Here is an 18262-nt window from a genome sequence, read left to right as displayed (position 1 = left end):
TATTTTTTTTTCTTAATACGAAAACCTTCTTCAGTGTGTGGCGTTTGTTTGTGTATTTAATGATATTTGCTTAGTCTGGTGTAATTTTATTATTTTTGTGTTGTTTCAAATTCAAATTTCTCAGCTATACTGCTCTTGCGAAATGTGGAATGCTACCAAAGTAAAGATGGAGCTTTGTAACCTGTTATGAAAGTTCTAAAATGCGTGTTCATTAATTTAATTTGTGTTTAGTGTTTCAAACATAATTTCCCAAACATCAGTTATATTTGTTTGTTTCGCGATCACACTAGCAACTGAATAAGATGAGGATATATCATTCATGTCAGATCAAATTGCTTCAGATCAGTGGTTTGTGACTATTTATGTATTGAGAAAATAATAGTTCAAAATTACACGTTTTACAAACCTCAAATTTTCGAACCAGAATTCTGATTAAACAATTATTAACCAATCAGAAATTCTTAAATAACATTTCCACCTAACAAACAACGAATCCAGGTTTGACGTGGAGCACGGAGCGTTGAATCAGTACAAAGGATCGACGGGATCGTCCACCGGAAGTTCGTCATCGGGATTGAATCCTCCAGCGGCCGGAGGGTCAGCCCACCCCCAACCCAACACACCCCAACGAAGGGGGTCCTTCCTTTACCGATCCAATAGTGATTTCGAACTTTCTCCAAAGTCCGTCTCCAGAAATTCTTCCGTTGCCAGCGATCAGTAAGATTCGGTGGTTTCATTTTTTGTCAAATCAACCGATTTGTCACTCATTTCTACATTTTAAAGTGATTTTATTCAAATATAATGCAATGTTTTTAAGTTATTTTGGACTTTAATCTATGCTTATCAATTTTTCGGATGTTCACACATCCCTGAATAACTTCTTGAGTTTTTAAACTTCCATTAGGATGGCGAAGGGCGATGATGATGAATGAGGATGAATATTTCAAATATAATGTTTATTTAACACATTTAATTAATTTTCACAATTCTTCCTATCCTGTTTTATCACTTTCTTCCAGTCTGAAAATAATGATGTTAGCCTCTTTTCTTTCAATTTCTGAAACCGATTTAAACTTTATATTCAAAATGTAGTTAGTTTCTTTGCTATTATATTTATGTAGGGCCATAATTATTTCGATCATTTCTTATGAATCATTATCATTCACTTTTTCCTATACTTTTCATTACAATTTAACTTGCGTCTTTGGTTTAGGGGTTTTATTTGTTTTTTTTTCTCTCTCTCTCTCTCATATCGTTTGTTAATTCTTCTCTTATTTACTCCTTTGCCTCTCGTTCCATTTTATTTTAACATTCTGTCAATATTTGTGGGTATTTATAATTATGTGTGAGTGCGTGTGGGTAATATGTGCACAAAAACATGTTTATTCGCATTCCAAAGAAAGTTGTTTTGACAAGCGTGATGCAATTGATTGCTCAAGAATAAATACATCATACATGTATGTATGTATGTACGTACGTACGAATGTATGTATGTATGTATGTATGTATGTATGTATGTGTGTGTGTGTGTATGTATGTATGTATGTATGCATGTATGTATGTATGTATGTGTGTGTGTGTGTATGTATGTATGTATGTATGCATGTATGTATGTATGTATGTATGTATGTATGTATGTATGTATGTATGTATGTATGTATGTATGTATGTATGTATGTATGTATGTATGTATGTATGTATGTATGTATGTATGTATGTATGTATGTATGTATGTATGTATGTATGTATGTATGTATGTATGTATGTATGTATGTATGTATGTATGTATGCATGTATGTATGTATATGTTTATATATAAACTTATTTATTTATCTGTTGGTGCATCCTTAAAAAGCACTTGCATCAAAGCAAGCTATTCCGTTACATGCAAATATTCAATCAGGCACTTCGCTATAAAAGGATAAAAATAATTATAGAAATTCTCACGTAGAGTCACACATTCACGCAAACATATACAGAAGTATAAACACATACACACACATACTAAGAAGCACAAACACATATACACACATACAGAAACATAAAGACACATATACACATACATAAACACACATACAAAAAAGCACAAACACATATACACACACACACACAAATGGAAACATAAAGACACATATACATAAAGATATACATAAGCGTAAACGCTTACACACATATCACATATATAAATATATATACCCAGATGTGAACAATACAAATAAACTCCTATACTTAACACACAGAAATGTATTCACACATACAAATTCACATAAAAACATAGTAAAATATAACCACTCAAATATACTCACAAAAAAAAATATAGGCACACATACATGCAGACATAGAAATATAAAGATCCACAAGTAGATACAGAGACCTATACGTACACATGTACACATACGTACGCAAGAATCACATAAACTCACTTGTCTTCACTTGGTAACATATATCCATTCATTTATTATATGAAATGATGAATTTTTACGATTGAGACGTGATTCGGGAAAAATTAATTATACATTAGATGCAATAAAATTATAAATACAAACTTACTCTACACACACACACTGTGGTGTGTGTGTGTGTGTGTAGAGTAAGTTTGTAAAAAGCTGATTACCATTGTGTGTACATACATACAGAGATATATATTTAATTAAACTAATTTAATTTTAATTTTAATTAGTGGAGTGTGTACATACATACAGAGATATATATTTAATTAAATTGAAATATTTAAGCCAAAAATTTTCCCTCTACCCCCTCTCCCTTTAACAGACATCCCGATGACGTCATAATTACCCCGTTCGCTCAAATACTAAACAGCCTTCGAAACGTGCACAACAACTTCAAAATCATAACATCTTTCTATGGAGACTCGAGGTCTGTTGGTTTTTTTTTCAGTAATTTATTTTCTTAACTAAATTTTGATAACTTAACTTAACTAAACTTTGATAATTAAGTTTTTCATTTGATTTATTCTTCTTTCGATTAAAAAGCTAATTACCATCGTTGTTAACAAGTTTTTAATACCATTATTATCTGATATCATTATTATTATTGCCCATGTTAATACACAGTTTTACAATTTTATTTTACGTATATCTAAGTTCAAATTTTGAAACACTCAATCATTATTATCGTTAGTATAAAAACTAGTAACTTTACTTTTACTACAACCATTACTACTACAACTTTCCCTCCTTTCATAACCACCACCACTATTACTCTACTACTAACTTCTACTGCTACTACTTCTACTACTTTACTACTACCTACTACTTCTACTGGTACTACTTCTACTACTATTACTACTACAACTTCTACAACTACTACTACTACTACTACTTCTACAACTACTACTATTACTACTACTACTACTACTTTTACAACTACTATTATTACTACTGCTACTACTACTACTACTACAACTTACCACTACTACTACTAGGTACTTACATCAACAACTACCACCACTGAATAACAAAAAGTAGGCGTATGAAATTAATGCTTTCATTGAAAAGCTGGTAAAATGCACCGTTGGCGGTAGAACTGTGGTGTACGACGCGGTACAACTGCTCTAACAATGCCACGATGTAATTTGAAATATACCAATGCGTTTATGTCGCGGATAAATTAGTATAAACAGATTATTACCGTAACTATTGTTGTTGTTTTTTGTTGCTGTTGCTATTGTTGTTGTTGTTATTGTGGTTGTTATTGTTTTAACTATTGTTGTTGTTTTTGTTGTTGTTGTTGTTATTGTTTTAACTATTGTTGTTGTTGTTATTGTGGTTGTTATTGTTTTAACTATTGTTGTTGTTTTTGTTGTTGTTGTTGTTATTGTTTTAACTATTGTTGTTGCTGTTATTGTGGTTGTTATTATTTTGGTTGTTATTGTTATTTTGTTGTCGTTATTGCTACTGCTGCTTTCAGTATTGTATGGTTTTTTTTATTAATAACACTGACGAAGTTATGCTGTCATCGCTATTGCTTACTTCATAACATCACTAACATTAATACGCCTACTTTTAGCCATTTTACTACTTTTACTTCTGCAGTTACTACCAAAAACAATAATAGCAATACTGCAACTACTACACTTAATTTTACTACTCTTATTGCTGCATTTACAGCTACTACTACGTACTAGGAAAACGTGATGGCCTAGTGGTAAAGGTCACCTGGTGCTGTTTCACAATGCTTGTGGTGAGCGGGTTCGAATGCGACGAGAAGATTCCCACCTAACACATTGCTTCGTGTGTGATGCGTCGTTTAGCATTGAATTCATATGCGATTTTTGAGTCTTGTTTGTTCATCTGAACATAGGAAGAAAGTAGATAACCTTGAACTTTTTCCTACATGTGCTAATACCAATATTTATACTTTTTCCATTACTACTACTACTACTACTACTGCTATCAATTCTAGTATTTTTTTTACTAGAAGTTACTTCCAGCACTGCTACTACTGCAGTTACTGCAACTACTTCTAGTACTGCTACTGCTTCTTATATTGTTACTGCTTCTACTGCAGCTATGATACATGCACTGATACTACTACTACAACTGTAACTACTGTTGGTACTGTTAATGCAAGTGCAGCCGCTACTAATACTACTGCAGCTACTTTTCGGGCTACGATTACGACAATTATTTCTAATACTAATGCCACTACTACAAATACTATTGGCACAATTAATACTACTACTAATAATAATCATACTACTTCTTTTTCTGGTTCTGCTTATATTACTGCAGCTACTTCTAGTACTACTACTAAAGCTACTTTTGGTGCTACACATACTACTACTGCCACGAATATTGATTCTTGACGGCTAATAACTCACAAATGACAAGATGTTTATGAAGGACAGGTGCAATGTTTCTACTCTTTCTGCTTTTATTCTTTTTGTCATTGTAAAAAAAAATTATTTTTCTTTTTTTGTCATGTTTTAATAAATTTAAAAAGTAAATGTTTCTTGGTATTTTATCAACGAAACCTAATTTAATTGGTGTTTGTGTGTTGGATGGAATGGAGTGCCGGTTTTTGAAAGCGAGTTGGGTAGAGTGTTGTTGTTGTTGTTTTGTAGTCGTTTTGTTGTTGCTGTTTTGTAGTCGTTTTGTTGTTGCTGTTTTGTTTTGTTTGTTGTGTTGTTTGTTTGCATCTTTTTGGTAGATATATGTAAGTTATTGAGTTTGTTACTTTACGTTGTTGAAATTTTTCAATTTTTCGTCTTATTGAAAGTTTTTCAAATTAGTGTATATTCTCATTGCCATTATTAATCCATTAATGTATATTAATGTGACAGTTAATGAAATGCAGTGTGGGTTTACGCCTGGTAGGGGAACGGTGGATGCATTGTTCATGGTGAGAATGTTGCAGGAGAATTATAGAAAGAAGAAACGAAGATTGTACATGTGTTTTGTGGATCTAGAAAAGGCTTTTGATCGAGTACCGAGGAAGGTCATTGAATGGGCGTTGAGGAAGAAAGGAGTGAATGAGAGACTTGTTAAAGCTGTGATGCAGCTGTATGAATGGGCAAAGACAAAGGTGAGGGTTGGAAGGAGGATGTCGGACGCTTTTAGTGTTAAGGTAGGAGTGCATCAAGGATCAGTGTTATCACCGTTTCTGTTTGCAATTGTGATGGATGTTGTGTGGAAACATAATGGAGGGGTTGTTATTTGAGATTTTGTATGCAGATGATTTAGTCTTGATGGCTGATAGCATGGAAGAATTGCAGTTAAAATTTGACAAATGGAAAAGTGTTATTGAAAAGAAAGGGTTAAAAGTTAATATTGGTAAGACGAAGGTAATGGTGAGTGGGGAAGGTGGGGAGCGAGTGATAAGTAAAATAGACCCCTGTGGGGTATGTGAAAGGAGAGTGAAGGCTAACTCGGTATTGTGTATAGGATGTCAGAAATGGGTGCATAAGAGATGTAGTGGTGTGAGGGGGGCACTGAAAAAGGTGGAAGGCACGTTCAAATGTAAGAAATGTGTTCATGGTGTGATTAATAGGACGGACGCAAGGACGGGGTTGAGTGGTGGTATTGAAAGAGTGGAAAGCTTTGTTTACTTAGGGGATAAGCTGAACGCGGATGGAGGATGTTTGAGCGCAGTTACGGCTAGAGTTCGTGTAGGATGGATGAAATTTAGGAGACTGGGTGGGGTATTGTGTGGAAAGAAATGGTCAGTGAAGATGAAAGGGAGGGTATATAAAGCATGTGTGAGAGCAGCGATGGTATATGGTGGTGAAACTTGAGTGTTGAGGAGAGAGGAGGAAAGTGTACTGCAGAGGGCTGAAAGAGCTATGGTGAGAATGATGTGTGGGGTTAAAGTGAAGGATAGGAGGAGTAGTACAGAGCTGATGTCAATGATGGGACTGAATGAGGACATTGTGACATTGATAAGGAGATCGAGATTGCGGTGGTATGGACATGTGTTGAGAAGGGATGAAAGGGTCGGAATTAGGCGAGTGTTGGAGTTTGAGGTTGAAGGAGTGGTAGGAAGAGGTCGTCCGCGATTGGGATGGAGAGAGCAGGTAGAGAAGGACAGGTCGTCCGCGATTGGGATGGAGAGAGCAGGTAGAGAAGGACAGGGTGAAAGCGGGGTTGCGTGATACTGAGGCGAGTGACAGATGTGGATGGCGTCGAGGGGTATTTCGGTTTCATCATAGGTAGCCAAACGGCAACCCCCGATCTCGGGGAAAATGTCGTCTAAACGTGTGTTGTTGTTGTTGTTAATGTATATTAACTTTCAATTCAAATTTTTAAATTTGGAAAAAGTTCAACCATTATCTTTTGAAAAAAATTTCAAAACAATTATGTCGTTGTCAAACTTTTTTTTTCAAAAAGACACTCTAATAGAAAACAGTCGCTAGAATCATCTGGCACTCTGGTGGATGAGAACGAAGAAGATGCTAATGAAGAGGAAGAAGAGGAAGAGGAAGAAGAGAGAAGAAATGATGGAGACGCAAGAAAAATAACAGGTTCTATTTTGGTTGTAGTTCGTTTATTTATCGCAGCTGATGTATTTAAATTTGATCAGGGAAGTAGACAAAGAGTGCATGCAAGTTGAATATTTGATGTCCATTAATGTAAACGCGTCTTTTATAAATAAAGAGCTCCTTTTTTTGTTTTTATCATTTGTTTTGACTAGTGTAATGAATGTTATAATGAATTTCGCGACATTTCAGCTGCACAGTAGTGAAAAATTTAACTTCTCATATAATGGAGGTCATGTAAAAATAAACACACAGACGACTTGTACCACAAACTGACTTCGGAGACATTGGAGGAGTTGGATTGGTGTTTGGAGCAGTTGGAGACCATACAGACACACAAGTCCGTTACAGATATGGCCACGAGCAAGGTCAGTTGTATGAGCGGTCAGCAGTGTTTACATATGAACATATCCAATTTTGTTCTAATTTTGCATATTTATTTATATTTTAATAAATATTTTAAATATATCAGTGTTTACATATGAACATATCTAATTTTATTCGAATGCTGAATATTTATTTATATATTAAAAAATTGCTTCTCCATTTTTTTAAAACACCATTAGCTGTTCGAGATAAAATGTCTTTTAGTTATAAAATTGAAGTACTCTGTAACAATTTTAATGTGAAGAATCACATATTCTGAAAAACTACGCATATTAGCATGACGTGAACATAAGTACACACACAGACAGACACACACACACACACACATACACACACACAGACACACACATACATCTTTATACATTGGTTTATTTGTCTTGTTTGTTTGTACGTGTGAATAGCGGCCCAAATACTGTTGCATGATTGATATCCCGAGTGGCTACATCAGACTAATTGTCTTGTCAAACGCCTTAAGTATACTTGTACACTTCCACGAACATACACAAATTATCGCTGAATTGTACACATACATACATGTATCTGTAACATGTGTACGTGTGTGATATGTTTGTGAATATAATTATATAAAAAAACNGTGCATGTGCGAGTTTATTTATAGATTGTACAGTACACATGTATATATATGATGCGGATACTTTGTAGAAGATAATGTTTTGGTAATGGTACTTGATGATTGATGTACGGTAGAGTAGAGTAGAGAAAGTAGATACTTGGTGTAAAGCAGTGAGGTGCATACACGAAGCCCATGTATACATCAAAAAATAATCCCTTTTAAATCCTTGATGGAGGCATTTATTACAATTCGACTGCCCACTGAATATGATAAATCACTGGACAATTTTAGTTTTTTCGTTTTTGAATTTTTTGACTTGTTTTTAAGCTGTTTGCAATCCCGCGTCCTTACAACATTGCCAATCAAAGCATCAACTTTGATGACACTACAGCGCACAATAAAAGACACCACAACGCAGAACTAAATGGCCCGTTTCAAAATGACTAAAAGCGGAACAGAGTGCTTCTAAATTACATTAGCCTCTAGGCAAAAACGCATTGAATTCTAAGTTTCTTTTTTCAAACGTAATTTACGTTTTGAACGATGTTGTCCAACAAAAAATGAAAAAAATAAAAATGATGATAAAACACTTTAGAAGTTTCAAGTGATTTGTTTTTCAGAAAAAATAATTACGAAACCAATTTAGTTAATCAGTACTTGTAAAATATCAACAGGATTTATAGTTGTCATTTGCTGCTGTTGAGAAACTTTAAAACTTCGTCCTAATGGGATGAATTATTTAGCTGGTTGATGAGGAAAGATGATGTTGTTTGAAATATTCTCCCACAAATATTGCTTAATAACTTTTTTATGCTGTTCTATGTTTCTGTATTTATCCATGAAGACAAAAGCGATAAACCCAACAAATTTTAATTAAAATTAATAAAAATTATTTTTTGGGTTTTATTTAGTTTTAAACGTGGCAGCGTTGCCTGAAAAATTGTTAACCGTGTTCTGATGAGTAACTTTTTGGAAGCATTAGCTCTGCGTAACATTGTAATAAAATGTATTGACGAGAAATAAAATAGTGTACATTATCGTTTATTTCTTATGTGTTTTGTTATTTAATATTGATTAATAGATTGTAACATTTTTGCGATAGCGTATTTTTTATTAATATTTTATGCAATTTTTAGCTTTTTTCATCTTGTTCATGTAAATTTATTGCCACTGAGTTCTCTTACATTATCTAATTTGTGCAATTTTGTGACTGAGTATGCTTGCAATTTTTTTAAATGAATATTTATAAATATCTTTTTAGAGAATTAATAGATTTATTATTGTTAATAAAATAATTCAGTATTCCATTAATACACTTATTTATTGTTATGAATTTGCAGTTCAAGAGGCTGTTAAACAAAGAGCTGAGTCACTTCGCGGAGTCCAGTAAATCCGGCATCCAGATATCAGAGTACATATGCAACACCTTTCTTGGCAAGTGCATTTTTATTTGTACCCATTTGTACGTGGCGAACTTATGCTTTGTTTACTGTGAAAATATTTAAGTTCTGTTTTTTAAAAAATTTAAAGATTGGTTTTGTTGCTTTTAACATTGTCGCCTTATTGTTGTATTATTTTAATTGGTGTTAATGTAACTTTTAAAATAAAAACGGAGGTTAATGTGGCTTTAAAACATTGTTTAACTTTATTTTTTTCTTTTTTCCAAAAAAAAATTATTGTTTACGATGGTTTCCGTATTAAAAATGCATCACAACATGAAATGAACTGTGGGGTGTTTTTTATTCGTGAAAAATATTTTTTGTAAAAAATTATTTATTACGCAAAAATTTCAAAACAAAAAGGCAATGTTAAAAGGCTACAAATCAAAACCACATTAATTGAATAAAAATACTGAAAACGCTTTAAAAACTTGTTTAAATCAAATTGGAAAAAAGTAGCAGACGCATAAAAAAACAGGTAATGGATTTTTCGATTGAAACGCTAAGTGACACCTCTTTAATAATTCAAATTTACTGACTTCCAGGCAAAAAGATCTTTGTACTATCTTTTTAATTGAATTCCACGTTATCCGGTTAATGCTGTGAGAGATTGTTTCATGTTCCTCCTCTTCTATCTTCTTTTCAATTTCATTCCAATTCTTTCTATTCTATTATAAAATGTGTTTAAAAATACCTTTTCTAAAATTGCCAACTAATTTTAACTCTTGCATCATTTGTTGTTGCAATCAATTTCATTGCACAAAACTTTCCTTCTTCTCGATCCGACCCCAGACAAGGATCAAGACATCGACATGCAGAACTTGGCCAACTCAGTTGACAAGAGCGGATCGAAAGCCAGCATGGAGACGACACACCCGTACATCAGGAGCAAGCTGGAAGTCCTGCTCCCACAGATGTCACAAATTTCTGGCATCGATCCTTCAAAAGGCGAAGGTGGGGGTGGAGATGATGACGTTGGTCGAGTTACTGGTGCTGACGTCATCAGGAATGAAGATGCTGGCGTCAATGGAGACTTGCTTAAAAGTGAAATCGAAGAGGTAGCTATAAATTTTTTTTTCAGTTTGATTTTTCATTCAATGGAAAATTACTTAAAAATCAGTTGATACTATTGTAGTTGTTATTTATAATTTTCATTATGATAATATTTCGCAGTGTATATAAATGAAAAATTGAAACGAGAATTTGTGCAACACAATTTTATGTGAAAAATTAGCCTAGAACAATAAAATACAAGCGTTCAAATTCAACATTGAATTCCTTCATAAAATCATCAAAAAAGTGTTAATTTGAAAACGGCAGCAGACACATCTGAAACGTTAACAAAAGTAGCAAATAGAAAATAACATCGTAATGATAATAACAATATAACATAAGAAAATCATTATGAATAACATCATTATGACTTTTTTAGAAGTGTCAGAATAATCATTAATCAACATCGTGCCTAGTATCATCATTCATTCCATCGTTAGATTACAATATGAGTTTGCCGCATTACACCCAATCATTAAACTCAATTCGCGAGGAGAACGTGCATTTTATTAAATGATGTCATCCACACGTTTCTGCTCGCTAGAACAATTTCACCATCCTCATTATCTAAATAACAACAACCATCATCTTCATCTTAGTCATAATGATGATAACAATAATAATAACGATAATAATAATAATAGTAATAACCATCATCATCATCAGCAGCAGCAGCATCACCATCATCATCATCATCATTATATTCAGTATAACCACCATCGTCATCACAATGCTTCACATCATAAAATTAAACGCTCATTTTGAACAATGCAGTGGAATGAATCATTAACTACACCGGCGTACAGGACTAGCTGGCTATAATGCCGTGTTTATTTTCAATATTATTATTATTTATTTATTCATTATTATTACAATTATTATCATTAGTATTATTATTATTATTGTTAATATTATTTAAAATAGAATCATTACATCATTGAATTGTTGTCCTATCTGGCTTTTTTTATTTTAATTATTTTTATAATATTTTTCTAAAATCTTTTGAATAAACCCTAATTGCAACATTAAAAAAAGTGAAACCATGCGAAATAAACAGCCTATTCAAATTAGGCTTGCGTTTTTGCTTGCACAAAAAGTACACTCATGTGCGTATAAGAACGTACGTAAAACATAAACACACTGTACAATTACACGACACCAGTTGCAAACACTCTTATTAAAACGTTTCAAATCGACACATTATCATTTTCATCTCTTAGATGAAAGGTATATAAATACCAGTTTATAAACATTTGCATGCATTCATACACAACAAATGGACAATAGATTATAAAATACATAAAAAAAAACAATGGAGGATAATGAATGGAGAGAACAATGTTGAGGTTAGGATTGATGGGCACTTCCATATTAATGTTCCTTCTAGAGAGAAACATGGATGGCAAAACGTTCAATTTTCATAGCAGTGAAGTATGCTCAATACACGCATCAGATGCTACGACGCTTAACTAATTAGAACAAAAGAAAATCATACAAACTAACAAAAAAAACATTGTAAAAGTAACAAATCTACCGATCATACAAACAATCGCAAAAGAACAACAATACAAACACGAAATACAACTGATTAAACAATGAAAAAAACAACAACACAAAAATCAGAAACAACAATATAAACATTAAAAACAACGACATAAACAAAAACATAAACAACAGTCACCAAGGACAACATTAACAGCATAAAAAATTTAACAACGCCGATACTAACGCACGAACAACAATACAAACAACAACCAAACAAAAACAACAGCACTACTACCATCAAACAACAACAGCAAAAATTGTTCTCCCTCACCTCACCACAGCAACTAAACACAGTGGACTCATGGGGCATGGATATATTCAAATTAGCTGAATTGACCAGCAGCAGACCGCTGACTACGCTTACTATGCACATATTTCAGGTTCATCTCCTTCGAGTTCCAATATTTACTTTCAATTATTGCTTTTGTTGGAGTTAATTAACTTATTAATTAAATTATTTAGAAGAAAGAATTTAATGAATTGTAAGTTTTGTTTTATAATTTTTTTAAAATCTGTTAAAATATTTATCAATTTGTTAAATTATATGTCTGCAAAGTTGTATGCTTCATCAAATACAATTTTTCGTCATAATTTTTTGTTTTGATTTTTATGAGCAGAAGCGCAACTTGCCACAAACCTTCAAGATAAAGGAGCAGACTCTGCACAAGTATCTGACGCTTGTTGAGAACCACTACCACAAAGACGTGCCCTACCACAACAGCCTCCATGCCGCCGACGTCACTCAATCCGCGCATGCTCTTCTACTCATACCTGCGTTTGAGGTTGGTCGATGGTCAGTTAGCTGGTTGGTTGGCTGTCTGGTTGGTTGTTTGGTTGGCAGGCTGGCTGGTTGGTTGGTTGGTTAGTTGGCTGGTCGGTTGGTTGGTTGGTCGGTCGGTTGGTTGGTTGGTTGGTTGGTTTGCTATTTAAGTAGTTACTTGGTTGGCTAGTTGGTTGGCTGGTTGTTTGTTTGAAGTTTAATTTTTGGTTGGCTGATGACGGCAATTTTATATTAGCTTATTATTTCGAATGTTCCCCAACATAAGTTACTTCCATATGCTTCTTCTTTTGAGAAACAAAAGATGATAAATGCCTGTAAATAAATTATTGTTTAAGTTTTGAAAAATTTTTACTCAAAATTTTTAAATTGGAAATTTATTTATTTAGAAAAAAAATTTTTGTCGAAAAAATAATTCAAAAAATGTTTTTAAAAAAATTTCAAGCAACTATTTCTTTAAAAATATTTAAGTTCATATAAAAAAATTGAAAAATTAATTTGAAAAATTATGACTTAAATGAATGTGGAGAAAATATTTCAGAGGCACTCCTGCTTTTTGCACCACAACTCATATGGAACGCTGGCATTTGCAATAAAATACAAAACACGGCATGAAATGAACATTTTCAAACCATATATCATTATTTCAAACAAAACTTTTTCAGAATTCGTTTAACAAACAAACAAACAAGAACACAACATCTGAAACATAAAAAATCTTGAATGTCGAAATTTTTGAGGTATATCGCCTCTGTAAAATATTGAAAAGACGGGCGGCCTCCTTATATTATTGTTTAAAGTTTCAAGGACTTTCCGTGTATGTTCAACACATGAATCACATACTTTACGCTTTTTAAACTGGCTTCTGTTGTCTTCAAGTTGAATGCTATCTTATCAAAATCATTTTCAATTACGTCATATGCATAGTTGATATTGAAGTGTGTTAATTAATGTTAAATTAGTGATTAACAAAAATTTATTCCATTTGGCGACGTTATGGTGTAATGGTTAAGATGCCTGGCACTGATGCTGCAGTGACTGGATTCAAATGCAATGGAGATCCCATCTACCACATAGAATGTGGAGTAAATGGAGTCACACGTATTTTCAGAAGATGTGTGTTTGCTGCGGTAACATCAAAAAATTAGAAAAAAAAATATTTACATAGTTAAAAGGAGAAAGTTATCCGACTTTTTTGCAAACAATTTCCTCTTTGAGAGTATGCTGAGTCATTCCAGTGAAGGAAAGATATCCATTTTGGAAATTGAAATGATGACGATGTCGTGACTAATACTTTTGCCTAGAATTAGTCTAAGGAAGTGAATGGATGGATGAATGAATGGATGGATAAATTAATTGAAATGAATTGAAAAAGTGGATGAGTAAGCCATTCAATGATGAGGTGAGTGATAACAAACGAGCCAGTGACTGAACTAAAAACTCAAATGATTAAAAAGAATAAGTTAATCTGTGATGTAGTAAGTGAAGTACTTGTAAAAATAATGTGAAATTTTGTGTTCGAACCAGTGAAAGCAGCTTCAATATGTAAAAAAGTTGAAAAATGTATTAGCCAGCGAATGAACAAATGAGTGAATTAGTAAATACAAAAGTTATTAAATGACTGAGTGATTGAGTGAGTGGATGAATGAGTGAATGAGCGAATGAATTTTGAACATTTCAATGATTTTTTTTCTTTCACCGTACTCTTCCGAGTCCATTTTGAAGCGGTTGGTCGACTGTCATATCACATCATTTGTTATATCGGCACAAGTATTAGTTACAGCAACATTAAAAACGATAGTAGAAGTAGCAGTAGTAGTAGTAGTAGAAGTAGCAGTAGCAGTAGTAGTAGTAGTAGTAGTAGTTGTTGTTGTTGTTGTGGTGGTGGAAGTAGTAGTAGAATTAGTAGTAAAAATAGTAGTAGTAGTATTAGCAATAGTAGTAGTAGTAGAAGTAGTAGTAGAAGTAGTAGTAGCTGTAATTAAAGCATCACTTGTAGTAGTAGTAAACATTAACATATCGCAGACAACAACACAAACAACACAACAAAAAACATCATCAATAATAACTAACAACAACTACTACTTCTTCTACTGCTACTACTACTGCTGCTGCTGCTGCTGCTGCTGCAGCTGCTGTAACTACTATTACTACTACTAAACATACCACCACAGCTACAACATCACGAACGCATAAACAATATTTTTCCTGCTCGCAGAACAAGTTCACGGAACTTGAAATTTTTGCAACGATCTTTGGCAGTGCAATTCACGATGTTGATCATCCAGGTGTAACCAATCAGTACCTCATTAATACAGGTGTGAGCTGCCTTCTTTTTTTTCTGCTCAATTTTGTTCAATTATATTATTTATGCTAATGAATAAGCACGGACAGCGAGTTTTTAGTTCATTAATTTTTAAATAGTATTTTTCGTCAATATTTGTTTATGTAAATTTTTTTTCAATTTCTAAATGGTTTTCTATAAAGAGCGCGCATAACAATCCAGTGAAAATTTAGAATTACACCTGCGTGATTAATTATAATTAAATCAAATTATAAATTTATTTGATGAAAATTTAAATTTATTCAATCAAATTATAAATTTATTCAATGAAATTAAACGCATAAGATATTGAAATGAATAAAAATGTAAACATCTACTGCCCACGCTGAACCCATCACGTGACCGACCAGGATCTGACCTTGCCCTCATGTACAACGACGAGTCTGTCCTCGAAAACCACCATGTGGCCGTGGCTTTCAAGCTGCTGCAAGAGGACTCTTGTGACGTCATCGCCACGCTGACGCCCAAGTCGAGGCAACTCTTTAGGAAAATGATCATCAATATAGTTAGTTTGTGATTTTTCAAGTTTAAGAAATTAACTTTTTGAGACACTATCAAAACACGAATTTGTTGATTAATACAGTAATCTATGGTTCAGAAAAGTGTTGTCCAATGAAAATATTATGTATCACTCACCCACCCACTTTGTTTATGATGCGAAGAAAAACATTTTTTGATGGGTGCCTAATATATTGTTATTAAAAACAATTTACGAAAAATTTTATGAGCATTTACGAAAATTCAAAAAAATTCTAGCGATAAAGTACGAATTAAAATCAGTTAACAAAGTAATCCAACAAATATCTACCCAAGTATGGGTTGCAAGCGTCTTAAAATAGCCACATTGACGTTGATCTGTATCCAGCAAACAGGCGTGCCACATGCACTTCATTCAGCTGTTCACGATGTTATTATGCTAGCACGAACATTCGCAGTCTAATTAATTATTCAAAATATCCAAAAAAAACTTTACCTAGCACTGACATGTCTGCCGATGATAAATCAATTTTGATGTTCAGGAAGGAGATGTTTCCTTTTAATTTTAATTGCATACGTGAGTGGAATGAAAAAATAGGCCAGAAAAAAAAGAGCATAAAATTTATTAAAATAAATTATTTATTTTATTTTGAGTAATATCTTGTTGAGAAATTTCGTGAACATTCCAACGCTTAGGTATTAGCCACGGACATGAACAAACACATGGACCATCTGGCACATCTGAAGACCATGGTGGAAACTAGGAAGATATCCAATAACACGACTCTCGGACTGGAAAACTACGGAGAGAGAATCCAGGTTGCTATGGTTGTTTGTGGCTTTGATGGAAAGTCGCTAAGAATGTGTAATATAAAATGAAAATTGTGTTTTTCTTTTTTTTTGATAAAATCTATTTTTAACTAATCAAAATCAATTATATAATAATTTACATTAATTCACATCATTCAAAAATCTCAAAAGTTTAAAATCTATTTTAAACTAATCAAAACCAGTTCTACAATAATTTATTTCAACCAACTCCATTCGAGATTCTGCAAAGTTTGGTTCACTGCTCCGACCTCAGCAATCCGACGAAAACTCTCTCCCTCTACCGAAAATGGAACGATTTGGTCATGCAGGAGTTTTTCATGCAAGGAGATCTTGAGAGGGAGCAAGGCCTCGAAATCAGTCCCATGTGTGACAAGACGACCGCCACTGTTGAAAAAACCCAGGTAAGTTACATTTTTTGAAGCATAGTTGTGAAAATAAATGACACCACGTCAAATCTTGTTTTGAATTGAAGAGTCTTAATTGTTGTTACATACGTGAAATGGTACATATAAAGTAAATAAAAGTTACCGTTGTTGCACAATTACATTATTTCTCTTTTGTTTTCTTCCTATCCTGACTCGATAAATTTTCATATTCGCGTTTACCGTACTAATATGCATAGTAAATTGGCTGAACAACTGGACCCCGAGATTAAGCATTATTGAGAATTTATTGAAGGGAGGCTCTGTAGATTGTGCAAATTCAAAAGTATATAAAAAAATAGCCACACAATCCCTCACACAAATGCCCGATGACGATTGCATTTAATGCGACGACATCATACTTCGTCCATCTAGGTCGGATTCATAGACTACATCGTGCATCCCCTCTGGGAGGCCTGGGCAGAACTCGTCCAACCATACTGCCAGGGAATACTGGATACGCTGGAAGACAACAGGGAGTGGTTCGTTTGTTCACGTGTTTATGTTCATCTCCACCTGTGTTTCCATCCAACTTTCAGTTATTATTGTTTCAATAAGTGTAGGTTTATCGTTCAAGTTTATCAAATTTGAAGGTTAAAATACGAGAAAATTGTGTTTTGGATGGAAATATGTAATAATGAAGATATTAATGTTATTGTTAACGTTAATTTAAAAAGTGACGGAAACATTTATCAAGTCCTACTCAAACTTTTAATGTTTTTTTTCCAATAATAACTAGGAGGACAAAGAAATGTAATTAAAAAATTAGATTTCAGTGGCTTGTCTCCACTTGTTCAAACAAAATAAACACATTACCACAAACGAAAGAGCAAACAATATAGCAACCAACTGTTGATTAATCTTCTTTCAGGTACAGTAACATAATCTGCGGCAGTCCATGCAACAGCCAGGACATCGGCAAAAAGGTAGGAGAGAGCAGTGGAGGAGGTGGTGGTGGTAATGATGTGGTGGCCAGAAAACCTCTAAAGTACCATTTCACTTCTGAACTGGAAACACAGATTGAAGAAGAATGCTGAAAGAAGGCTACAAAATGGGTGGACGATATAAGGAGATGGAAGCGGAGATTTCTATTTTTGTACATACGTAAAACATATTTTCTTTCTCTTCTCTTTATCATATATACCTGAGCAAGAGTCCAAATGTTTTCATTAGTTTGACGTTTTGCTGGTGGTTCACTTGTTTGTTCTTTCAATTTTTCTAATGTTTGATTTCTATTTTCAATGAGTACTTTTGTCTATATGAGTATAAATACATAATAGCATATGAATATAACTTATTAACTCGAGAGTTTACGAAGTTGCTACCCTTCAAAGAAAAATTTAGCTTACTACCTGCCATTTACCTATAATAAAAATAAACTAATAACAACAAAACATCAACAACAAAAAAATAAG

At 33.4% G+C, this 18262-nt stretch overlaps 1 protein-coding gene across 1 annotated transcript; it reads left to right on the top strand.

Moving 5' to 3' along the window:
* Positions 1 to 613: 613 nt before the first annotated feature.
* HELRODRAFT_70801 (hypothetical protein) lies at positions 614 to 17438 on the top strand (the record flags this gene model as incomplete). Its single annotated transcript, XM_009032923.1, has 12 exons — positions 614 to 717; positions 2773 to 2877; positions 5845 to 5900; positions 7253 to 7365; positions 9299 to 9396; positions 12150 to 12375; positions 12610 to 12777; positions 14992 to 15091; positions 15468 to 15622; positions 16291 to 16413; positions 16644 to 16826; positions 17223 to 17438. Coding segments are annotated over 12 exons (1647 nt in total), but the record flags the coding sequence as incomplete, so codon positions are not given.
* Between the last annotated feature and the right edge of the window lie 824 nt (positions 17439 to 18262).

The sequence above is a fragment of the Helobdella robusta genome, assembly GCF_000326865.2.
Source record: "Helobdella robusta unplaced genomic scaffold HELROscaffold_9, whole genome shotgun sequence".
Taxonomy (NCBI): Eukaryota; Metazoa; Annelida; class Clitellata; order Rhynchobdellida; family Glossiphoniidae; genus Helobdella; species Helobdella robusta.
This window is presented reverse-complemented; position numbering and strand designations above follow the sequence as displayed.